A 25,823-nucleotide genomic window follows, 5' to 3' on the forward strand; every position below is an offset into this window, starting at 1 on the left:
ATGTATGGAACAACTGGGCTTATGCGCATCCGAAAGGATGTCCTCTTTCCTCCTCCTTTTCTTATTCATCTCAGGGGTCTTCAGACCCGCTCTGTGCTGTGCCTGCTTCTGCCCCTCCTCCGGCTTACCCTCGGCTTTCTGACTTATGCCCGTCACCTCCTTGCTTGCCAATTAGCCGTGCTTTCTGTCCAGGTGACAAGCCTCATGGGGGGAGGACTCGGGTAGCCCTTGTAAGTAAAAATATTTAAGAAAAGAGACCAGGAGGGCTGGGGGCTGGTTAAGAAGCCCACCCTCCTTGTTAATTTGGTAGTGAAACAAAGCTGCTGCTCACGGAAGAAACAGTTCAGAGAAAAAAAAAAAAAAACAGGATCGGGCCCAAGCGGGCAGGCAACAGATAGAGAAATTAGAAAACAGGTTGAAAAATTGAAGGTCATAGTGAAAAAAGAGGAGTAAAGAATTACAGGAATGGAAAACGTAAATCCCGGAATAATACTTGAAATGGTAAAATCTAAGTTAATTAGGTGTCGTTTTGGGAAATAAGCAAGTGATTTAAGAAAGAAAAGTAAAAAAGTTAACTCTTTAGTTGCTGGAAAGAATTAAGCAGTTGAACTTTGTGAAATACTGGAAAGAACAAAATTCTTGGTTTCTTTGCAGCCATTTTGAAAAAAAATGGGCCCTTTTCCAAAGAAATGCAATTATACAGTGCTACTTAATTAATATCTTATTAGGCTCCAAGGGGCTACAATAGGCGATGTCTTCCTTTTCAGGTCGCTGTGTGTTTGACAGCAGGAGTTAAAAGTAAAAGGCAATCAAAAGTCTGGTAAAGTTTATTGTGCCCTTTTTAAAGTAAGAATCTTTAACCTGTGGATCCAAAAGCAAGCCGGAAAGCATTTGTTTTAATGTAAATTACCTAACTGATAAGGTAGAGGCCACTGAAACCTGGGCTGCCTATAAAACAAATACAAGAAAATATGGGTAATTCCTCTGTTTTGCCTGCAATTAACAAGGGTATTTGTATAAAAAGAAAATATTTTAAGCAATGACTGACTGCCCAAAAGGGGTAGATCTGTGTTTTATTTTTGTCTTTCAGAAAATCAGAAAAAAACTAATGCCAGCTGAAAAGCAACTCAACATCTCATGAATTTACTGGCACAATAGGAATTCTGTTCTGTGTTCTATGTCCTGTCTTGTGGTGTTTGTCTTGTGGCCAGAATTGCTGTGTTTAATTTTTCATAGGACAGTTTAGTTTAAAACTAAATAAAAAAGTTAAATCAAAATGCAGATACTTGTTTTATTCAACTTGCAATACAAAGTGTTTAGATAATATCAAAAAAATGTGATATACTAAAGTTTAATACATTTGCTTAAGTTAAAAAAAAAAAAATTCATTGGCCAGATCTTTTAATTAAAAAAAATTGTTGTTAAAATTTGCACACCAACAGTCTTTGGAAGCAAGGACATGAAAGGTTAACCCACTCCCCATATTATACATAAGATCCTTCTGGCTACCTCACATTTCTAGCCAAAGGGCTGGAGAGGGAGAAAAGCTATTGGACACCAGAAGTTGTACCAAGTGGACTCCTCAAAAGTGGGTGTGCTTGTCCTGGCTTGTTGCTCCAAAGCTCTGTAAAAAAGTCATTTTCCTAGAAGGGTGTATGTAGCATACATTAAACAATAAGAACTAAAGTGCTGTATAATGGGCAATGTACATGTGTTCCTTTTTAAACAAAGGTGTATAAGTAAAAAGTAAAAGTTTCCTTTGCAGGTTAATAAAAGCCAAGAAGGGAAAAAAAAATAAAACGAAGAACAAGCTAATTCAACGCTGCAGCTGGCAGGCTCGGTCCAAAAATAAGACACTAGCCTGCCCAAGGACACTACTCACAGCTAGGATTTGGCTAATAGCCAAGAAAGAGGGGGGCTTGAATGTGCCCAAGCAGCTGTAAGATCTGCAACACACTGCCAGACATTAATGAAATGTGTTAGGTCTCTGTATTTACAGGTAAAAGAAGTCCTGCTTCAAGAATCCTGAGCAAACCTGCCATTTGTTAAAACCAGGTGACTGGGTCTAAATAAAGGTCCATCAACAAAAAACTACTCTGGCCCCATGCTGGAAAGGCCCTTATTAAGTCCTGCTAACTAACAACACCGCTGTGAAGTGCCAAAGACTGACTTCCTGGACCCATGCTTCTTACTGCAAAAAGACCCCTCCATCTCGAGATGACTTCACTTCGACTACTGATCAGCCTGTCCCTCCTTCTGGGTTTTTTTTTCTTTCCTCCTTTTAAACAGCAAAAAACAAAAAACACAAGGTGAAGTGCTAGTAACCTCTCCCTTGTCCACTGACAAAGCTAACCTGCATTCAGTATTTGCTAAAGAAACCAAAGCACTACAGGGTGACGTGCTAGTAACCTCTCCCCTATATAATGCAAAACCATGACTGTTCCAAGAAAAAAGAAAAAACACCTGCTCTGCTAAAACCACCAAAATCCAAGGATTCCTGACTGCAAGAGACACTGAGAATTGGCCTTAATGGCAAAAACGGAGCATTGTACATTGGCAGGGAGAAAGTTGTGGGATGTATTCTTGGTAATGTGAAGTGAAGTGGTGGGGTGGGTTTATTCCAGAGGCTGGAACCTGTGCTTGTAGGCAAGTATAAATACCAAAAACGCCTTACAGCCACAAACATTACTCCCACCATCTGCCACCACTCCTTTGCAGGTAAAGGTTCCTAGATCCATCATAGCTACGTTAAGTTGGCACTGGGACCCCCACCTGACCCTGACAAGCCATTGGACGAGCCACTTCACGAATGAACACTACAACCAACCCATGGACTGAACTTTCCAGCTACTGGGACCTTCACAGCCCACCAGGACTTTTTGTGTTCCTGTTTATTGGACTTACATTGGGGATAGTGTTTTTTTGTATGGTACAGGGAAGGATGTCGACATTGGTATGGTTTGCCTGGGGGTCCTCTCCCTATTCCCAAGTCCAGTACAAGGATGGGAGGGCAATAGCTTCTTGAATTTAACCCGTGCTATCAAACAGGGTGTAAATCGAATGCAGTGTTGGATTGGTATTCATACCCCCACATATTTAGGTCAGGGGGTCCTGTTGGTAGGAGTACCTATCCCCCTTAATCCAACACTCCAAACTAAGCTATGGGCAAACACTACATTTAACTGGAATGTTACAATCCAAATATGGTCTATTCATATGGTGGCCCAGGGTAATTATGCTTTATGTGTGTCACGACGTAAGGGCATAGAAAATACAGTTTTTGTAGGGAATTTTGTGGGGTGCAAGGACACCACCCAAATCAGCTCTGGTGCAGGAAGCCCCTCTACCTACTCCAAAGCCTCGTGGCCAGTCCCCGAGGGGTCTGGCTGGTATTGGTTATGCAATCATACAGCCTATAAGGTTCTCCCAGCAGGATAGTGTGGTACATGTACCTTAGGGGCTATAGTACCCGCCGTGATAGTACACCAAAACCTGACCCGGGAAGAGATCCGCAATCTAGTATGGAGGGACCGACGAAGTATTCCTTTAAACCCCCTTTCTCAACGGCCCAAAGGCTTTCACTCCTTTGTGCGTTGGTTTCTGCCATGGTTGGGAGTAAGCGAGCTGGAAAAAGCTATAGTTAACATTTCAGCTGCTTTAGAATTAATGGCAAATGTTACTGCAGATGCTCTGTCGGCCCTTCAAATTGAAGCCACTCAGCTATCCCAAACTACATTGCAAAACCGCCTAGCCCTGGATTATCTCCTTGCAAATCAGGGTGGGGTTTGTGCTCTGGTCAACTCAAGCTGTTGTGTATTTGTAAATCAGCACCATAGGGTGGAAACTGACATCCACATCCTCAAGCAACAGGCAGCCCTATTCCACCGCATCAACCTCGACACTACGAGCGCCAAATTCCAGGAGGTCTGGGACTGGCTCACCGCATGGCTCCCGGATGTGGGGACTTGGGGACGGCGTATTTTGTATTTACTTTTTTTGACTGTTATTGTTTTTGTGTTATTTTTTGTATGCCTGCAATGCTGCAGTATGTGCTGTCGGCAGTTGCTAACCCTGCAGCGCGGTTACTCAGCCCCGATATAGCTTACTGACGTACAAAAAGAAAGGGAGGACTGTTAAGAAAAGTTAGCACATGTGACTCCATTTTGGTTTGGGGCCCACCATTGTCTAAATGCCAGTACATCATACACCAGGAGGAGTAATCCTTAGATACCGAATCCGTGTGAAAATCCTCCTCCTTGTCTCCAGCCTGCCTTGATTTGCAGTATCTGGTTTTTGTCAGCCTCTGACTCCCTGTCTCTTGGCCTTGATGTGAGGCCTCCCATCCTGATAATAAAAGTTACTGATGCATGGCTTTAGGACCATGCTGTATAATTAACATACTGGTATAGCACGAGGAATGCACCAAGCAGGGATAGGTGGTAGATAAGACAAGGGTTTGTTTATTGGCTAAGGTTTCCGATGCACGAGGGCAACATGCTTTGCTAAAAAGTATATAACCTTTGTATAATCTGTATTCAGGGTCCCCTCCTGGCTAGCAGGGGGGCACCACGCTCGAGCGTAATAAACTTAGTGTCTTTTGGGAACTCTGCAGTTGTGGACTTTATTTCTGTGCCTCAGCCTAGATTCGAACTGTGCGTGTCCTATCAGGTGTAATTCGTAGCACTTGTGTGCGTGTCCTACAGGGTGTAATTCGTAGCACTTGTGTGCGTGTCCTACAGGGTGTAATTCGTAGCACTTGTGTGCGTGTCCTACAGGGTGTAATTCGTAGCACATGTGTGCGTGTCCTACCGGGTGTAATTCGTAGCACATGTGTGCGTGTCCTACCAGGTGTAATTCGTAACAGGAGTCAGGAGATTTGGTTGCACTGGTGCCAACTGTGATTTCCCCAGGAGTGCTGGACCCCCGCTGCACCCCAGGCCCTGCACTCACTCCACCCCGCCACATCCTGCCCACACTCCGCCTCCCCCCCCCCACACCACTGAACAGCTGATCGTGGCAGGTGAACAGCAGATGAGCTGATTGGGGCCCATCAGTAGGCAGAAGGGCTGGGAAGGAGCTAATCCATGGGGCTGCCAGTGAGTGCTGAGCACCCACTTTTCCCCCCCCAAAGGGTGCTCCAGCCCTATGGATCTGGGTTCTGTGGGAGTTCTGCCAGGGATCTGCTGTCTGACCTGAGGTGTCTCTCTGTGCCTTGGTTTCCTGCATCCTTGGTCTCTCTTGTGTATTCAGATTGTGAGCTTTTTGGGAACGTGACTATCTTATTACGTATTTGTACAGAGCCTACCACAGTGGGGAACCCATCTCCACTGATGTCTCTAGGTAGAACAGGAATAAAAAATGAATAAGTATTAACTTTTTGTTTTAATGGTATGTTAACATCTAAATTAGCAATAGAGTTCAGAGTTAACAGCTGATATCACTGTCTACAGAGCAAGAATTTTTGTATTATGAAAATCTCTGTCTATAGTCTAGCATGAGTGGCACCTCAAATGGGTCAAGCTTAGAAATGTACCCTTTTTTAAAGTATTCATTTCAGCTTCAGTCAGTTGGAAAAGGATGGGGGTGAAGAGAAGGGGACTGGAAGGCTGCAGACATTTCATTGGTTTTGGTGAGGAAAGCAGAAGCTATTGAGCAGCAAGACCCTGATGTATTCTCTTTTTACAACTTGTTCCTGTAACACAGACATTAGGATGCAAAACAATGCCATAATTAGGTTTTTTTTTTTTTTAAATAAATTAAATAGAGTAAAGGCTATGCTAACTGTGGACCCCATGAGATCTTTTCCACATAAGTCACATCACATTATGCAGTAACCAATTATGGTGGCCAGAAAACACCACTTCCTTTGGTGACTTACCAGAGTTCACAGTATGCCACCTCTCTCTCTCTCAATATAGATATATAAATAAAAATAATGAAAACCTCTTAGTAGTCCAACTGTTTCTTTCATGTACATGTGATATTTCACGATAAAATTAATTAAAGCCCCAGCCACATGACTTTCAGTCAACCTTTAGAAAAACAGTGAGAACTGGCTTAGTCTGCCAATCAGTCTAAAAAAGTCCGCCTCCCTCCCCTCCCCCCCAAAAAAAGTTAGAAAAGGACACTTACTACATTCATAGATCTGTTCCAGTTTGTCCACAGAAGAAAGGGAGAAGAATTTGTAACCTGACTTACTGCCAACAGCTAGGGACCTGCAAAGAGACATCAGATTAGTCCATTAGGAACAGAAACTGAATAGACTGTCAGACTATAAGACAGCAAATTTCAAAACTCATTTTGTGATCAGCTCAACAGGAACGGTAGTTGAGAAGCTTGACAGAAAAATTGACACTGAATACTCAGTTTTTCTCAACAGAGAGAAAACCAGATGGTTTCAACATTTGCCCCAAATGGAAAATCATGTTTCACATTTTTAACAGGGCACAACACAGCCTAATTTAAGTCTGAAACCTGAAGCAATCACACTAGTGATTTTTTCACCCCATTCTGTACCCCAAACAAAAAGCTTTAGAGTTAAGGTTGCTTAAGCAATGTAACCCAATGGAAAAATACATAATTACATCACCATTAAAGATGGGCCGCAAAGGATTTTTTTTTTTTTTTTTTTAAATAAAGCTTGTGCTCATTTTTTGCTTCTTGATGCTGTACAAGATTTTTTCCTACAAAGTTTCTGCCAGTTTTCCCACCTGAGAAGTTATGGAATGTCAATTCTGGTTTTGCTAGAGGACTCTTTGGACTTAGAGTTGTTAGCTCTCCCATTTCAACACGGGTACCATTCTGTATCTTTAAACACTGGGTTTCTTTCTCCAAAATGCTAGCCACTGATGTTAAACAGATGTTAAAAGCAGAACAAAAAGTTTTAAACAATTTGACTTAAGACCTTCCCCCTCCCACTGCTCAGTTTGCACTCTTAGCTCATAATGCCATTTTGTTAATTTTCCAGAGTCTTCAAGAACAGGACTTGAATTTTTAATATAAAGAATCCATAGCAGAAAAACCTTTTGCTGTTTTATGATGAAAGATGAACTTTTAAAGACAACATACATAATTTGTCTCCCTTTTCACATGACTTAAAATCACCATTTAAAATAATTTTACATAAATATCCTACCTCCTTTATAGTTCATACATTTCGTTAACAATGTGAACATGTGGAAATTCAGTTTGTACATTCCAGCAACCTGAACTCTGACCCACAAGTCATACAAACTCTTTCAACAGATTTATCATCAGGGCTTGAAAATGTCACTCAACTATAAGCCCAAAGACTAAAGCCTATTAGCTAAGGTGAAGCATACCTGTGTCACCATCACTCTAAGCCTGCAGGCCCTTGAAATTTAAATGAATATAGTACACCATATTTAATTTTAAAACATTAACAATTAACTCTCTCATTAATATTATTTTAAATGCAACTTACTCGTTATACTTTCCTTTCCTGACTTCAAAAGTGAGCCGTATTTAAGTTACAAGGGTTCCAAAAAAAGTTAGACACCAGCCCTGAAGTTTCAAAAGGAGCCATTTTTAACTCCTCTGAGCTCTCAAACTATTAAACAGATTTACATCCATCTTCTGAGAAATTTAAACCTGTGTGTAAGTGATGTAATTTCAGTTAAGAAAACATGCTTTCCTACTTTAAAGGATTTTAACTAAACAAAAAAACTGCAACAACTATTGCCAAAAAACTGTCACTACCAACACTTTTAACGGTTTTGTATTTAAGATGTCTGGAAAGGCAGCAGTAGTAAATCTCTCCAGAATCAGTAACATTCTTATTAAAGGTATTTCACTTAATGCAGGTATGAAGAGGGTGTAAAAAGTTTAATTTCTTTTTGTTGCCATTGTTCTACGAAAACACCCACAACCACAATAAATTTACTTTTGACAACATTGAAAATATATTGTACAAAGAGCAGATTGCATCCGATAAGTTTATGGGATTTCTTTAACCTTTATAAGGATGAGTCCAGTGAATGTTTATCTGGATTCCATGAAAGTATCTAAGATTGTAAATTAGGAATGCAATGAGTTCAATTCCTCAGCTGTGTCAGACACCAAGGATTTCCCTTAAACTAGAGAGACGGGATACAATCATTTGATTTGATATAGAATGGCATTACAAATCTCACTTCATGAAAGCACGCAAACATGTAACTGGCTTCAAATAAATCGAGTAACAATGCAGAGTTGATTACTCTATTGCAATACAAGTTACAAGGATCCAGTATGATTCCCTCATGGGCAGTTTGTTGCTTCCTAGTAACAGGTTTACAGAAAGTATCTCATATTTAGTATGCAATACCTCAGTAACCTTCTGTTTTATATTTATACATCGTAAATGGGCACTATGGCAGATGGCTGTATCACCATTGCATTGACAGGTCCACACACACCAGAAAGGGTAGTTTTACTTTTTTCATCATTTGGATCACCTGTAGTTCCTTCTCCATTAAAAAAGGCTTTAAATGCTAAGGAAGCAGGGTGGATAAAAATCAATGGTTTAAAAAAAAATTTAAAAAATCAGATAAAATGCTTTTTGAGGAAAAAACCTATCTAAAGATAAAGATATATTATAGCTCAAAGATATCTCATCATGGAAGAGGGATTATAAATTCTAATTCTATAGTATGAGTCAATATATTCATATAATGTTTAAGAAAAGTTTTGTAAATAAGTTTCGATAGTTCATGGATTAGGGACCCAATGTTATGGGGTTCCAGGGGCTTCTGTATAGATTATTTAGGTTAATCTTTCTATCTACCCAATGGGACTCAGAGCTCAGTTTAAAAGATACCAGAGATGCTTAGTTTTGTAGTTCACAGACTGTGGATGTGTCTCCAGAGATAACATGCTTGTTAACAGCAAAAATGTTTTAAAATAAATAATATACTGGTGAGAAATAACAGACCTCAACCCTATTGTCCCTCTGCAAATTTGCATACACAAAGTCAATCCCTTACCTCTCTCTAAAAGTGCAAAGTTTCAAAAAGTTCAATGAACAGAAGATTGTTGGGGGTGGAATAGATCTGGACAAGGAGAAGTTGTCTGGAGATAAACGAGAGAAGGGAGGGACAGGCAGCAGAAACAAAAGTAAAACTGTTTGAGCAGCATATTCCAGAAGTCTTGAGGTCTCTCTCTCAGTGTATCATGGAATCATAGAATATCAGGGTTGGAATGGACCTCAGGAGGTCATCTAGTTCAACCCCCTTCTCAAAGCAGGACCAATCCCCAACTAAATCATCCCAGCCAGGGCTTTGTCAAGACTAACCTTGAAAACCTCTAAGGAAGGAGATTCCACCACCTCCCTAGGTAACCCATTCCAGTGCTTCACCACCCTCTTAGTGAAAAATGTTTTCCTAACATCCAACCTAAACCTCCCCCACTGCAACTTCAGACCATTACTCCTTGTTCTGTCATCTGGTACCACTGAGAACAGTCTAGATCCTTCCTCTTTGGAACCCCCTTTCAGGTAGTTGAAAGCAGCTATCAAATCCCCCCTCATTCTTCTCTTCTGCAGACTAAACAATCCCAGTTCCCTCAGCCTCTCCTCATAAGTCATGTGCTCCAGCCCCCTATTCATGTAGCCGTCACTGATTTGAGATCTACCAGACCATTCTCTCACTAGAAGGGAAAACCTATAATGGCAGCAGGCCATAAAAGAGACCCAGTTTGGGAATAAGAAGCATTCAAGAAATATATGTTTGCGAATGATGTTTTAAAGAAAGTCACACCAGCGAACTGGTGGAAGTCACTTAAGCACTTGGATTCAGAGAATGTTGAAGTGATAATCTCACTTTTAACAGCAGTAGCTTCTTCTGCTGGTGTCAAAAGAATATTTTCTTCTTTTGGACTAATTCATAGAATCATAGAATATCAGGGTTGGAAGGGACCTCAGGAGGTCATCTAGTCCAACCCCCTGCTCAAAGCAGGACCAATCCCCAACTAAATCATCCAAGCCAGGGCTTTGTCAAGCCTGACCTTAAAAATATCTAAGGAAGGAGATTCCACCATCCAAATTGAGAAATTGTTTGGGACCTGAAAAAGCAGGAAAGCTTGTTTTTCTTTTCCAGATTATGAACAAACAGGAAAATGAAGGTGAAGACGACTGAGTTAGCTATAGAAGCCAATATTTTAAGTTCCTCATGTTGACCTGGCTGAAATAGTCAATTTAATTTTTCTTTTTTAAATATTTCATTTAACTATTTTAGTTAAACAATTTTAACAAAAACAAACCTGATTTTAAAAAACTTGAATATTTAAATTCAAAAATTCATATGCTTGTTTTGTTAAAATATTATATGTTTGCTGTTGAAGAAAAAATCCAGAATACATAACATTGTTGTTTTAGTTAACTAAAACAATTTAAATGTCTGTCTGGTGATGTTCTCCTCCTAATGCAGCTTGGCAAGAAAATCCTCCAAATATTAATGATTAACCTGTTGAATTGGAGATAGTTCACCTCCCAATGACTTCATAAATATCTGCTTCAATTACCTTTGGTAAATGAAATAACCAAACAATCATTCATTTTCTGATATAGCTGTAAAACTAATCTGAAAAGTTTTCAAAATAAATCACTTTAAAAATGTATAATGTGTACTTTCTAAAAATGAAACCTACATCTCTGAGTTATGAAGAATATGTATTAAGGTTATAACAACCAACAAGAATGCACTTACGTAGAAATCCATGATTAAATTGAGTCTTCCTGACTAGTGATTTAAATCATGATTTAAAATCAAATCCACCCTGTAAAGAAGTAGACAAAAAACCACAATGACCCACCTTCCCAAACTGACACATTTCAGGGACACCACGGTTAAGGGAGCTCAACTGAAATTTGTGGGTAGAGAACATACTGAGTGGTAAAATCATTAGAACAAACAAAAAACAAAAACAAAAACAAAAAAAGTCAGAGCCAGAAGAAGGAAACCACAGAGCTGTCCTCCCATCACCAGGTGGGGGCCTGGAGCAGATGACTGTTATTGTATCTTTCTGGGTCCACAGTCTGCAGGAAAAGTCACTAAGGGCTTGTCTACATGGGAAAGTTTCATGGGTAAGTCTGGTATAACTCCCTTTGTGGATGCTTTGCATCTACACAGCAAAAGACCACTCAAGGCAGTGAGTCTCAGAGCCTAGGTCAACTAACTCAGACTCAAGCTACAGGGCTAAACATAGTGTAGATGTCCGGGCTTGGGTTAGAGACTGAGCTCTAAATCCTGGTAAGGGAAGAAGGATCTCCGAACCTGGTCTCCAGCCTGAGCCTGAACTTCTGCACTGTTGCGGTAAAAGTAAGCCCAATTCAGCTGACCTCAGCTTTGAGACTCGCTGCCACAGGGGATTTCTGTTTTTTGCAGTGTAGGCATACTCTCTTATTCAGTAATAAGAGTGACTTTCATCTTAGCTTAAACCACTTCCAAAGTGACAAAAACAAGAATAAGGCCCTCTTGTATTGGAATAAGAATGTCTGCATGGGAAATTTCAGTGATATAACTCTACTGGTTTAAATTCACACCCTGCCTCATCCTGGTATAAATTCCCCATGTAGACAAATTCCCCTCAGACACCAGAAATCACTGTCTAAATGATCCCATCCCATGGTGAAGACTAATCATTTCACCAAGCAAAGAGTAGGATTCCCCCCAGTTCTGAATAAAATAAACTATGTGGAAGGGTATGGGATCAATAATCCATTAAGCTGGTGCTCACATGAGCAGCAGCTGTCAAAAAGAGGCTACAGTACAGCAGAAATTTAGTTTATGGTTTAGGCATTATGTTCCTTTATTATTGCCAATATTCACAAGTTAGTGTGAAATTGAGTGGTTTTTTTTCAAGCAGTTATTGATTTTAAAATTCTTACACATTATGCTACATGTTATAGGTGTTTTTCATATATCCTAACTTGGTATAAGTGTCCTCCATTAGAATTTCACATATATTCTATTTTTTTAATTTTTCACGTTAATTATGTACATACTGTACACTAACTAGTCCACTTCGTAATTTGCACACATACAGCAATTTCTCCTCCCTTCTCAAAGACAATTTTATAGTATTAGCAAAGAGTTCATTACTTTTACAAAATGCAGATCATTTACTAGTATACTATGCATGATCATAAAAGATTACAATTACGTTTGTCAAAGGAACAGAGTACATTTTGTGATGCAACATCCTTTCCTTCCTCATTTTCTCATTAATTTCAAGACTGTCATTCACAACAGGTATCCCCATCCTCAGTGACAATCAATTACTTTTAACTATTTCTGGGTGTATATATATATTTTATAGGTGATCTGCAAAGGGCTAAGCAATTGACACATGTCCTCTCTTGCTTCTACATTACAAATAAGGAAGGCCTTAAAGTTTTCTTTTGGCTTTTTATAAATATATGTTCTGTTCCTTGTTTTTTTACATTAGACATTCAGGTCCTGTCTAGCTCAGAAGACATTACCTCAAGGTAAATTTTCCCCAAAAGTCTAACCAGTTGCAGCATAGAAAAGGCTCCAGCAGCCAGGACTATATTTTAACAACTTGTTTAGTTAAAACCGCTTTCCTAATACTACAGCCTCATCTACACTAGTGCCCCAATCAGTTTTAAAACCAGTTTGAATTTCTGGAAGAGAATTCCTTAATATAGACAAGGCTTATGATGAAAGAAGAACTAGTGAAATGACATCCAAAGGTCAAGAAATGAAAGTTTGTCAATTGAGAGATTTTTAGTCACACTGTTTTTAAAAAACAAGTTTAGCTTCAGTGACCAATAGACATTTTACAGAGATATCTGATAAATAGTCAAGTCCATCACCCTTCAATTAAGATGAGAGCTTATGATACACAGGCTCCAAGACATTTGATAGATCCTGCAGCAAAACCATGGAAGACCAGAACGTACATTCTTGATATTTGTTGTTTTAAAAAAATCCTTTCAGGCTCTCTTTATATATCATAAAGCAGCAAAATAAGGGCAAAGTTATTTAAATTTGCAGATCACCTTTAATATGCAATGGCAAGTTTGTATACTTAAATGTGTTTGTACAGTTAAATGTGTGATTGTAACAGCAATTGATGTTTGCTTAGACAGTGAGTATAAAAGATCAAATACTTTCAGAAAGGCTAGATTTGGGTACAAATCAAATTAGTCACTTCCCTATTGTAATTCTGTACCATTATACTGAGCAGCAGAATGGAGGAAGTTGAGACAGATCAAAAATTGAATTCTGAACACAAGTGAGAGGACCAGCTCTTCTAATTAGAATTTCAGACTATCAAGAATACCCCCTTCAATTGCTTACTCTCCCAGGACAGCAGAATCAGGACGTTTTTGACATGTGACTGCCTCTCCTGTCTGCTCCTGAGATACCAGTGGGGTCTGAAGAAAATACCTCTACTCCCCACACACCAAAATTTTCCTTCTGGCTTCCAACCCTCTTTGGCCAGAAGGAAAGTTACTATAATGTGTGAGAAAACTCAAACAGAGGGAAATAGAGGACAAAGAGGTGAATGCACAGTGTTCCCAGCAAGTAGATAGGCAGGAATGCAAGTGTTCTGAAAGCCGAGGAAGGAGATTCCCAACAAGTATGGAGTAGTAAGTGTATTATATCACAACTTTAGTTTACCTGGAGCATCAGCAAATTGGAGCATGCTGTCATTTCAAAAGTGTAAACTTTTGCTATGAATACAGAAACAAGGGAGGTTGTTAAGGCAAAAAGAGAGCTAACAAGACACCAGGATAGGTTAGATTTATGGGCTGATAATTGGCTCATGTGATTCAGTGTACAGTAATGAGATTAGGGATGAAAAATATTTTTGATGGTGCCTGTCAGTACTACTATAATTAAAGTTATTTCAACGTTTTCATTATAAATCTTTGCTCAGGGCTTTATTTCTTACCTGGAAAAAAAAGATTCAAACCTAGATAAATGTTGGCATAATTGTCTGTCCAAATGGAGGGATTTATTTTAAAAACAAGAATTACAATTAAGCTCAACCATTTTAGAGAAAAACTTGTGTTATTATTCAACTAGGTTTTTAAAAAAAAACCCAAAACAAATTTCACAGGCAGTCTAATATGAAGTCTTGGCTTTCTCGTATAGATTTGAAATAGCAGAGGCCTCAAATTTTAAGGTACTGCAAAGCATCTTATCCAGACAGTTTCACCAAATTTTGTCACTGCATGTAAATTATACTTGAATTACAAGATTACACACTGTTTGTAACTAACCTTAATTTTAATTTTTACAGAAAAATGCATACCCTGTGGAAATTCATAAGAAACTTAAAACCACAAAAAACATATCAATCTGTCCAAAAACAATCTTAAACAGTACCCAATTTTAGACTAGCACTCCCTTTTGAACCTACATATTTAAGGTTTATTTTATATTTTGGAATAGGTTATGTTATATAGCACTCAAATTGCCTGCAAGCTTCCACTACGTAGCAGTGCTAATGCACCTGAATCCTGATATGCAGCCCCCTCCAAGCTATCCCAGTCTTTTCTAATCAGAGAATACCAAGTCATGCTGATTTATGCAATGGTAGATCTAAAAGGGAAATTGACTAAGTCTAAATCCAAATTAAACGTCTTGGTCTCTGAGACTTTGTCTCACTCTAATGTATTCTCCTTGAGTGAAAGAACTACCCCAAAAGGAAGCATGAACCAAGAGAATGATACTATAGTGAGAAGAATTCTAAGGTGTGCACGGTATTTTTCAGGCAAAAATCCCAAATTACAGAACCAAAACAATCCCAATCCAAGACAGACTTCGGGTGGATAAAATTAAAGCCATGTGCTCATTTTCTGATAAAAAGGCAAGTAAAATCTTTGTGAATGGTGCCTAAATCTCTAGAAGCTACTGTGTCACTACATAAGGCACCTATGAAAGTACATTTAAAATGTACTCTGAAACCTGTCATTTAAAATGCTATTTTCTAAGAAAGATGCTGAAGAGTGGGATACCTGCTTGATTACATCCTGGAACTATGTTTCCTTAAACTGAAAAACTATATAACGCTACAGCAACTTGTGTTTTGTCAGTATTCTTTCAAGTTCCAACATTTCAACCTCAGTAAGTATGTACCAAGTGCACCTACAGTAATGTATGCTTGTATTTGCCTCCTACACAATGAAGCAATTCATTGTCCCCCCCAATGACAGCTCTTTCCCATCTTCTACCTTCCAGATCATTCTTTTCCATAGAAATTTGGAACTGCATTAAATTCAAAATCTTAACTTCTGGATTTTATATGCAAACAGTAAAATACAAGTTAATTGAGTGGTGCAATAAAAACTTCCAATACCTTCATTCTCTCTACCTTCATTTAATTTTAAACAAATCTATTTACTTAAATATTTATAACTTTAGACTTAGAACACATCCTGGCTAGCAGGTCCCTTATGACACACTGGATCAACATTTCATAAGATAATTGCTTTTTCAACAGAAGCCTTTAAGATCTGATATTTTATATACTGAAGAAGTATATTTTTTATATATCTGCTTCAAGTTGGGCCAGTTATCAATAAATCTGCTTCCTAATTAAAGAGAGGGATGACCTGATCCACTTTACCTTTCAATGTTTCATAATTTTAAATAAACTTTGCCTTTATTCCCTTTGGTTTGAGCAAAACTTAAAGAGGAAAATGTCCCCGCCCCCCAAATAGGAACCCTGAAGACTACAGAACAGGGCACCAGACACGGATTTAGGGTTGTGAACATGCGTATTATGAAGATTAGCTGGACTTAATTTCTATAACTGCAGAGAAAAGAAGATGACTGACATCATCCTTCAGCAAGTTTGGGGTTCATTTTTAAACCTACACAAAAACCAGGTATGGCAGTAAACAGCACAGACCAATTCAAGAGAAGATGAACATTTTTGGAAAAGGAAATGTAGGGGGTGTAAAATAGTCACAATTAAGAGGCGATAATTCAGGTCAACTGTAATTCCTCGCTATGATAAACTTTCAGTAACAAGGGACCATAATTCCATTATGAGAAATGGTCTCAAAAAGCAGTCTGCAAACAAAGCTTCCTATGCTAAATAAAGTTTCTTTAGCAACCAGTTGAACATTTTAAGTACAACTACACAGGCAAAAAATATTGAAGCGTGCGGGGAGGCTACCACATTGCTATTTTCTGTTCCTTCACTTGCAAAAGCATACAAATGCTATCCTGAACACAAAGTTATCATGAAAGAAAGATTTTTCCTCTGCATACAAAGTGATATGGTTTAAAAACAAACTCAGGGGACATTTGTAAGAAAAAAACCCACAAACTGTTAGTGTTAAGGAGGGGAAAGAGTAAAGTTTTTAGGCTTGTCAACTTCAAAAAAGTTAGATGCTAGTCCTTTAAAATAGTGATAGAAAGAGGTGAAGAAATAATTTCTAGTTTGTTATCCTTTGACTTGATTTACCTAGTGACTAGTATAAAAAGTTGTGAACTTCGTATCAAACAAAAAATGTGCATGTTCTGTATGCTCAAGTGCATGCCAAGCTGTATAAGGTACACAATATGATGTCCCAAAAGAAGCTGCAGAAACACATTTGATTTGAAAGAATATACAACAGAAAGTTTATGATTTACTTACAACGTGCTTGAGACTATTTTTCTTTCATATTACTAGTTACCCACCCCCTAAATTCCTTCTTCCAAGTCTATTTGTAGTTTCCATGCACTATTCTCAATTTAAGTACAACAGCCAAGTTCACAGTATTTCCTACTCTTTCAGAGGATCTGGATACAGTATTTCCACTCATTTTATAGAGCCACCTCAGAGAATCGCCACTGCATTCACTATCTCAGTGGGTTTTCTACACTTAGCAATATGTGCTGAAAAGGGATCAGGAGACTTGAGACTGCTGCAAGGAAAAGAGATTTGATTTCTTACTGTTCATTTATAGATCTACCAAAGAACAAGTCATTAAAAAATAGCTACTCATATGCTCCCAACCCCAGATCATTTCCTCTTACTTCCCAAAATGAACTCCTCCCTTCTCAATGCCAGATTTCCCTTTGGTTATTCCTCCATAAATCTAATCTCTTAACCATTTACAACAGCCCAATCCTCCTTTCCATAATTCATATCACCTCTGCTTTCTCCTGTTACCCATAGATAAATGGAAGATGTAAAACTTCAGTCAGACTTTCCAGTGTTATTCTTCAATATGTATGGATTTATTTCTCCACCACATCAACCACCACTTTCTGTGGGTTTATATTATGCATTCAAAACAGTATTCCACAGCTAAGGAGACTGAGACACATACACAAAGCTAAAACGTTGAGCTACAATGGACAAATAATTTGGGAGATAAGCGTGATGTGGAGTGTATTACCAGCCTTTAGAAGCCAAAGCACACAGAAATGAGAGAGACTTTTAAGGAGCACGTTGTTCTTTATGAAAAAAAGAGGGTGCTCATGCACTTTGAGAAGAATAAGACACTGAAGGGAGCATCTGTTAATAAAATATCTCTGAAAGTTATTGCCATTATTTCAACACCACTGAGAGGGGGTTAAGGGAAAGTTACTTGAAAATATGACCACACTGAGTTGCAAACCCAAGCCTCACTAACTCCTTGGAGTCCCATCCCTCAGTCTAACCAAAACACTACCTCCTCCTAGAAGAGAATGGGCATCAGAAAGTGAACAAGGGACACACCCCAGGGAGACCCAAAGGGAGGTGCACGTCTCAAGGATAACAACTAAAAGAGGAGAATAACTACATCACAGACCAGTCAAACTTTGTGGTGTTAAGAGGCAGTACTTGCTAAACATCCCTACTTGTATGTTACCCTTCAAGATTGCATATGACAAACGGGCCTTACGCCTGCTCCTGCCACGGATTTACTGCATAACCACAAAAAAGTCATTTAGCCTCTCCGTGCCTCAGTCTCCCCAGCTGTAAAATGAAAATGACACTGACCCAGCTCTGACAAGCACTGTGGTCTATAGACCAACAGCACTTACAGAAGCATTATCTTAGGAGTGGGGGAACTGAAAACAGAAGTGTATCCTCACAATCCGAATTGGGGGAGCGAGTGAAGGGCTCAAAAAAAAAAGAGCAAGTATCCTACCCAATGGGGGAGAAGAGCTGGATGGGGCGTGAGCTGGGTGCTGGACCACTTTGCATAGGGGGGGTGCGGAGAGCCATTGAACCAAACTTGCATAATGACAGGTTTTACAGTAAAAAGAAAAGGAGTACTTGTGGCACCTTAGAGACTAACCAGTTTATTTGAGCATGAGCTTTCGTGAGCTACAGCTCGCTTCATCGGATGCATAGCATATCGTGGAAACTGCAGAAGACATTATATACACACAGAGACCATGAAACAAAACTTCCTCAGTAGCAGCCGTGAGAGTCTGTATCCACAAAAAGAACAGGAGCACTTGTGGCACCTTAGAGACTAACACATTCATTTGAGCATAAGCTTTCGTGAGCTACAGCTCAACTGTAGCTGACAAAAGCTTATGCTCAAATGAATGTGTTAGTCTCTAAGGTGCCACAAGTGCTCCTGTTCTTTGAGCCAAACTGTAAACCCTGCAGAAGATGGAAACCACTTCCAGCCAGGGGGTGCAGCAGCCCGCTCCCCGAACTCCTAATTCCAGCACCCATGGGAGCGAGGGCTGTGGAGGGGGCTCGCTCCAGCAATAGCCTGTGGGCTGGGCGAGGGGGGGGGGGGAGCGGAACACCCCCGCAGGCAGCGGGGCAAGGCGGGCTACGCCCTCACCGCCCCGGGGACGAGGAACAGGCGGCACCGCCCCCTTACCCAGCCCAGACGCCCGCCGCCCCTCCCCCACCCCCAGGTCACGCCCGCTGCCAGCTACACCCCCGAGCTGCCCCCCGCCCTTACGTGTTGTCCTGGTTGAAGTTGGCGAAGAGCAGCTGGCCGGAGCCGGCCTCCCCGCTCTGACTGGCCAGGTTCATGGCGCCTCCCTGGGCGGCGGGACCCCCCGGCCGGCAGGGAGCTTGGGGGCGCGGGCTCGGCCTCAGCGGCTCCGGGCCTCGCTCGACTCCGACCGCCCCCTCATCCCTTCCAGCGCCTTGTTTACGCTCCGGTCGCCGGAGTCTGAGCGCGCCTGCGCCATCCCGCCCCCATTTAACCTCTCCATCCACACAGGCGCTGTCGGCTCCTCACTGCCGCCCGGCCACCGTACCTTGGTGCGCATGCGTCTGCGGTGGCGGCTCGCGCATCAGTTTGAAAACTGCGCATGCGCTAGTGTGGCACGTCGCTGGAGGGCGGCTAGCAGCTGGCCCAAGCTAAGTGGGCTCTAGCAGGGCCAGTGGATGGATGGGAGACACCGGCGCTGCGGTTTGTTGTAGCGGGTTTGCTTCCCGCAGACCCTAACGAATCTGTCAGTTATGGGGGCACCCTACCCCTGTTTCTCTGTCTGCTTCCAAGGGGTGGGTGTGTTAATCCCAGTTCCCTGTTCTTGGTGGTGTCCCTGGTAACACCAGTTTGGGTGGGTATCATGGTGGCTGGGATCCCATGCTAATACCCCCTGGACAGGTGCTCTGGGTTCTATTCCTGGCTCTGCTACTCACCTGCTGTGCGCCTTTAGGCGAGTCACTTTGTCTAGGGTCACTCTCCATCCCTTATTTGAAGGGACCTCTGTTCTTTCATTGGCCCCACTCTGGGCCTCTCTTTCCCCTCCCACTCTCTTATATAGTTTGTATGCTCATCAGGGCAGGGGCTGTCTCTTCCTGTGTTTGTACTGTGCCCGGCACACTCAGGCTCCAATCTCTGGGGCATGGGGAGGAGGTCTAGGCACCACCAGAACAGAAGTAATAGAAGCCCATCTGGGTTTCTAACATGCCAGTGAAGAACACCCAGCCATGTATACACTGGTTTATTGAACCGTGGGATCAGGAATTCAAGTTTACAACCCCCACACCACCAGTTTTCTAGCTATCTCCCTAGATCTTGCTAAAATTGTGGGAGGAGCAGTTTCCCCCAGTGTTAGCTGCAGCATTAATAACAAGAGTTAGCTCTTTTATAGCCATTTTCATTTGTAGGTCTCAGAGTGCTATACAAAGCACAGTGCTATATTTGCCAGCAAGTTAAAGAAGTATGGGCTGGATGAATGGACTATAAGGTGGATAGAAAGCTGGCTAGATCGTCGGGCTCAACGGGTAGTGATCAATTGCTCCATGTCTATTTGGCAGCCGGTATCAAGCGGAGTGCCCCAAGGGTCGGTCTTGGGTCCGGTTTTGTTCAATATCTTCATAAATGATCTAGAGGATGGCGTGGATTGCACACTCAGCAAGTTTGCAGATGACACTAAACTGGGAGGAGTGGTAAATATGCTGGAGGGTAGCGATAGGATACAGAGGGACCTAGATAAATGAGGGGATTGGGCCAAAAGAAATCTGATGAGGTTCAACAAGGACAAGTGCAGAGTCCTGCACTTAGGACGGAAGAATCCCATGCACTGCTACAAACTAGGGACCGAATGGCTCGGCAGCAGTTTGCAGAGAAGGACCTAGGGGTTACAATGGACGAGAAGCTGGAGATGAGTCAACAGTGTGCCCTTGTTACCAAGAAGGCTAATAGCATTTTGGGCTGTATAAGTAGAAGCACTGCCAGCAGATCGAGGGATGTGGTCATTCCCCTCTATTGGACATCGGTGAGGCCTCATCTGGAGTACTGTGTCCAGTTTTGGGCCCCACACTACAAGAAGGATGTGGAAAAATTGGAAAGAGTCCTGCGGAGGGCAACAAAAATGATTAGGGGGCTGGAGCACATGACTTATGAGGAGAGGCTGAGGGAACTGGAATTGTTTAGTCTGGGGAAGAGAAGAATGAGGGGGGATTTGATAGCTGCTTTCAACTACCTGAAAGGGGGTTCCAAAGAGGATGGATCTAAACTGTTCTCAGTGGTAGCAAATGACAGAACAAGGAGTAATGGTCTGAAGTTGCAGTGGGGGACGTTTAGGTTGGAAGTTAGGAAAACATTTTTCACTAAGAGGGTGGTGAAGCATTGGAATGGGTTATATAGGGAGGTGGTGGAATCTCCTTCCTTAGAGGTTTTCAAGGTCAGGCTTGACAAAGCCCTGGCTGGGATGATTTAGTTGGGGATTGGTCTTGCTTTGAGCAGGGGGTTGGACTAGGTGACCTCCTGAGGTCCCTTCCAACCCTGATATTCTATGATTCTGTGAAAGAACAATAAACGTTACTCCCTCTTGCAGATGGGGAAATAAAGGCACAAAAACTTGCCCAAAGTCATGTGATAGTTCAGTTACAGAGCTAAGGATAGAACATAGGTATCTCAACTCCCATGCTAGCATTTGGTCTACTAGACCACAGTGATGCTCTAACAGAGATCATATATCAGTAAGATGTGGCTTCATTTTCTTGCCATAATAGTATTCACCAGCTTAGCTGCAGCTCTGTAGTCTGTCATATTCCTTTGCTTTCGTTGGTTTCTGCTATGGGCTCATTTCAGTGCCTGAACACTGGTATGTGGGCAACCTCTAAAGTTAAAAAATCATGAGTTAACCCACCAAAAGTCATGGTTGAAAATAATAATAATAATAATTAATAATAATGTTTTCATTCTTTTTCTTTGTCTTCTGGTTTTTGAGCCTTCAGGGTGCACTTGGATGACATTTTCATGTTTTATTCCACAACCATGAGATTTAGAAACTTCCTTTTTAAAAATAATGAAACCTGGGATTTTCATGCAATTACTTGTCTCTAGGAGCTGGGTTTTTAAATAAAACATCAAATGTTGTGAGACTTGCAGTTAACTCATGAGAGTTGGCAACACTGATATACTGTGGTGAATGCTACTTTATGAATAACTAGAAACTGAAGGATGTTCTCTTGCTAATACACAGAACTGGGAGTTAGCAGATCTGAACTGTTTCCCGCTCCTGCACACACATACTTGAGAAAATCACATACGCTCTCAGGGTGTCAGTTTCCCCACCTGAAAATTGACTGGTGATCATAATGCCTACCTTACAGGGGTGTTCTGAGGCTAAACTTATGAAAATTGATAATGTGCCATGAGATCCTCAAAAGGTAGGTGCTATATAAGTGCCCAGTATTATTCCACCTCTGTATAGTGTGACTGTACAGGATTCACAGTGCAGGCAAGCAACTAGAAATGATCATTTGCATGGTGAGAGATGGGATATTTAATTCATTCAGGCAAGTTCTATCTTCATTCAGGCAAGTTCATCACAACTGAATTGAATTAGGTACAGGTGAAACAGTGAGGTGAAGAAAGAACAAGCTGGAAGAAGCTAAGCTGCAAAAAACCCTCCTCCTATCCTCCAGAAGGATTTCTCTGTGGGCACATTCATCAGCGAACAAGCCCAACAGATCTGCTCACTGTGCAGCTTCTTATGATAGTAGGAGATTTTAATGGTGGATCCTGATTACAAGCTGACCTGCAGCAGCAGGAAACAGGGCTACAGAACAGAAATTGAAGGGACATTTTCCAGTTAGTTTAGACCCACATATTTACATTTTCCATAACCACACAGCACTGCTCTCACCGTCACTCTGAGGTCATAAGTGCAAATGTTATTTTTTAAGGTTTAACTTTCTTTTAATTTTTTTCAAATATGGCTTGTGCAAAGCAACCAGCCCAAATGGTCCAGAGCAGCCCAAATGCTGTTTAAAGCATGGTTTGACTCCGAAAAGAGACTATGTACAAATACTGTAGCACCTTCTGACACAACAGATCTTTGTGAATTCGGTGATTATCTGCCACTTCAATGACTCCTATTAGCCCTGCAGAGCGTGCCCAGCAACTAAGGTGGGGCAGCTGGATTCTCTTTCTTCATGAGCATCAACAGAATTGTTTGCTAAATTCCACTCAGTCGCTCCTGTGCAGCCCCGGTGATGGCTCCAATTTGTTCCTTTAATTTTGGTGATGTTAGAATCATAGAAGATTAGTGTTGGAAGAGACCTCAGGAGATCATCTAGTCCAACCCTTTGCTCAAAGCAGGACCAACACCAACTAAATCATCCCAGCCAGGGCTTTGTCAAACCGGGGCTTAAAAAACCTCTAAGGATGGAGATTCTACCACCTCCCTAGGTAACCCATTCCAGTGCTTCACCATCCTCCTAGTGAAATAGTGTTTCCTAATATCCAACCTAGACCTCCCCCACTGCAACTTGAGACCATTGCTCCTTGTTCTGTCATCTGCCACCACTGAGAATAGCCGAGCTCCATCCTCTTTGGAACCCTATGTGAGTAGTTGAAGGCTGCTATCAAATCCCGCCTCACTCTTTTCTTCTGCAGACTAAACAATCCCAGTTCCCTCAGCCTCTCCTTGTAAGTCATGTGCCCCAGCCTTTTGATCATTTTCGTTGCCCTCCACTGGACTCTCTCCAAATTGTCCACATCCTTTCTGTAGTGTGGGGCCCAAAACTGGACGCAGTACTCCAGATGTGGCCTCACCAGTGCCGAATAGAGGGGAATAATCACCTCCCTCGATCTGCTGGGAATACTTCTATTAATGCAGCCCAATATGCCATTAGCCTTCTTGGCAACAAGGGCACGCGGCTGACTCATATCCAGCTTCTTGTTCACTGTAATCCCCAGATCCTTTTCTGCAGAACTGCTGCTTAGCCAGATGGTCCCCAGCCTGTAGCGGTGCATGGGATTCTTCCATCCTAAATGCAAGACTCTGCACTTGTCCTTATTGAACCTCATCAGATTTCTTTTGGCCCAATCCTCCAACTTGTCCAGGTCCCTCTGGACCCTATCCCTACCTTCTAGTGTATCTACCTCTCCCCCCAGTTTAGTGTCATCTGTGAACTTGCTGAGGGTGCAATCCATCCCATCATCCAGATCATTAATAAAGATGTTGAACAAAACTGGCGCCAGAACTGACCCCTGAGGCACTCTGCTTGATACCGGCTGCCAGCTCGACATCGAGCCCTTGATCGTAACCTGTTGCATGAGAAGGAAGTAGTCCAACTCATCTCTTAAATCCTCCAGGGCAGGCACCTTTTTTACTTGTAGACTGAGCAATTTGGATCTGGAATCAGTGAGAGGTAACGAACAAAGAGCCCCTGTGTGTCATTTTCCACAGTCACTTTTCCGAGTAGAACCTGCCCCACAGGTGCTTAAGGAAAGTCTTTTTAGACTAACATGTGGCATATTCTTGGGAGCTATTTATGGAAAGGCTTTTCATGTTGCATGACTGTAACATCCTCCCAGGAGAGGGAGCACTGACATCAGGTTCTCCACAAAGATCCTGCCTTTGGGGTATTGCTGTCCCCAGTTCCAAGTAGTCCACTGATGTCGGAAAGTTTTGAAAACCAAGGTGGTAAGTCTGAATTGAAATAAACTTCATTTATACTTGCAGTTCTATACACCAAGGTGTGTTAGTGATGGGTGGAAGGGATGGTGTTCATATCCAGATTCTGGATTGAGTAGGCTGGGGTCTGAGTTCAAGGCTGAATCAGGTCTGAAAGCATACAGGATTTCATCCCCAAATGGTGGAAATCTCACAGTACCAGCTGGTCTTCCAACATCTTGAACCAAATCTAGAAAATAGCTCCAACTAGATTTAGATCCAACCCTGAATCAAAACTGTAGGGATGGTCTAAGGCTCTAGTTTGGATTCATTTATAAAATAAACTATTTATCTCCTTACTGACATTGAATTCTTGTTTGTTCACAGCTGAACTTAGATCAGGGGTTCTCAGGACAAATTATTTGGTGGCCTTCAGAATGCGGCCACCAACTCTTGCTGGTGGCTGCTCTCACACTTTTCCCTAAAATACTTAATTAGTTTTAGGAAAACCAAATAAATATGCACATATACACAACCAAATCATTGTAATGTATTTATTGTTAGCAAGTCTGTTTTGAAAAGTCATATTAACAAACATACAAGTATCACTTTTCACAGCAGACTTATTCAGCCCTGGCAAGCCTGGGGACAAAGTAAGCCCTGGATGGAGGGTTGGGGGAGGCAGCAGGAGCCAGGGGCTATGGGAGTGGGTGGGTGATCAGAGCCTGAAACCCCGTGGCCAGAGCCCGAAGGCTAGAGGATGGGGCCCAGGGACAGATCCCAAAGCTGTGTGGCTGGAGCCTGGGGCTGAAGCTCAAAGCCTGAGCCCCACTGCCGCTGGGAAGGTGGGGAACTCACCTGCTGCTTACTTCTCCAGCGTTGTGCCCCAGGTGTCTCTAGAGGGGGCAGGGCCTGACCCCTACTGGCAGCCCCAGCAACCAACACCAAGGCAGTGCATCCAGGAACATCAGGGAGCAGGAGGGGATGCTACTTTGCCACCTGACACCCTCCCCCCCCGCCCCATCACAGCCCAGGAGGCTGTGGCGGCAAGAAAAGCCCTTGGCGGCTGCATTTGAGAAACACTGGCTTAGATGAACTTCTGAGTTTCCACGGAGGTGCTTGCTTTTGACCCAGTGTTTTCAGCTGGGTTAACTAGAGCACAAGGAGGTCGTATGACTTGTCTGAGATCACCAAGTGAGTGAATCACCCAGCTGGGCTTAGAAAATAGGGCTGGCATGTTCAGAAGAAGGGGACCACAGTTGGGGCCAGGTTTTCAAAAGAGTGCAGCACGTCAGATGCATGTTGGTTACTGAGCCCTTTCAATAATATGTCGATTAGTGTCAGAGTATTTGGTCACAGGAAAAAGGTTACAGGCATCAGGAAAAAGTAGCCATAGGATGGTTCTGAAGAGGCAAGATGGCCAGGCCTACTTGGTTACATGCCCCTCCCCAACATTCTGTATCTCTGCTGTTCAGATCCTTTCCCAGGGTGCAAGGCTTTAGACTGGTCAGGGAACTCCCCCCTTTTTCACTGCTG

The 25,823-nt window shown here is 41.9% G+C and overlaps 1 protein-coding gene across 4 annotated transcripts in view; it reads right to left on the reverse strand.

Moving 5' to 3' along the window:
• The window catches only part of WIPI2 (WD repeat domain, phosphoinositide interacting 2), a 44,755-nt gene extending 25,553 nt beyond the window's left edge, over window positions 1-19,202 (reverse strand). For 2 of the 4 annotated variants that reach the window (XR_005227224.2, XR_006284114.1), the window contains exons 1-2: window positions 18,881-19,110; window positions 6,133-6,215 (exon numbers count right to left, since the gene is read on the reverse strand). Coding sequence is in view for 2 of the 4 variants with exons in the window: in XM_037911678.2 (XP_037767606.1) it covers window positions 6,133-6,215; window positions 18,881-18,954 (157 nt within the window). In the remaining 2 variants the exon portion in view is untranslated. Of the gene's footprint in view, window positions 1-5,533; window positions 5,693-6,132; window positions 6,216-18,880 lie in introns of those variants that run through there. The other 2 variants (XM_037911678.2, XM_037911679.1) reach the window with 2 other exon arrangements.
• Between the last annotated feature and the right edge of the window lie 6,621 nt (window positions 19,203-25,823).

Source organism: Chelonia mydas, chromosome 10, assembly GCF_015237465.2.
Source record: "Chelonia mydas isolate rCheMyd1 chromosome 10, rCheMyd1.pri.v2, whole genome shotgun sequence".
Taxonomy (NCBI): domain Eukaryota; kingdom Metazoa; phylum Chordata; order Testudines; family Cheloniidae; genus Chelonia; species Chelonia mydas.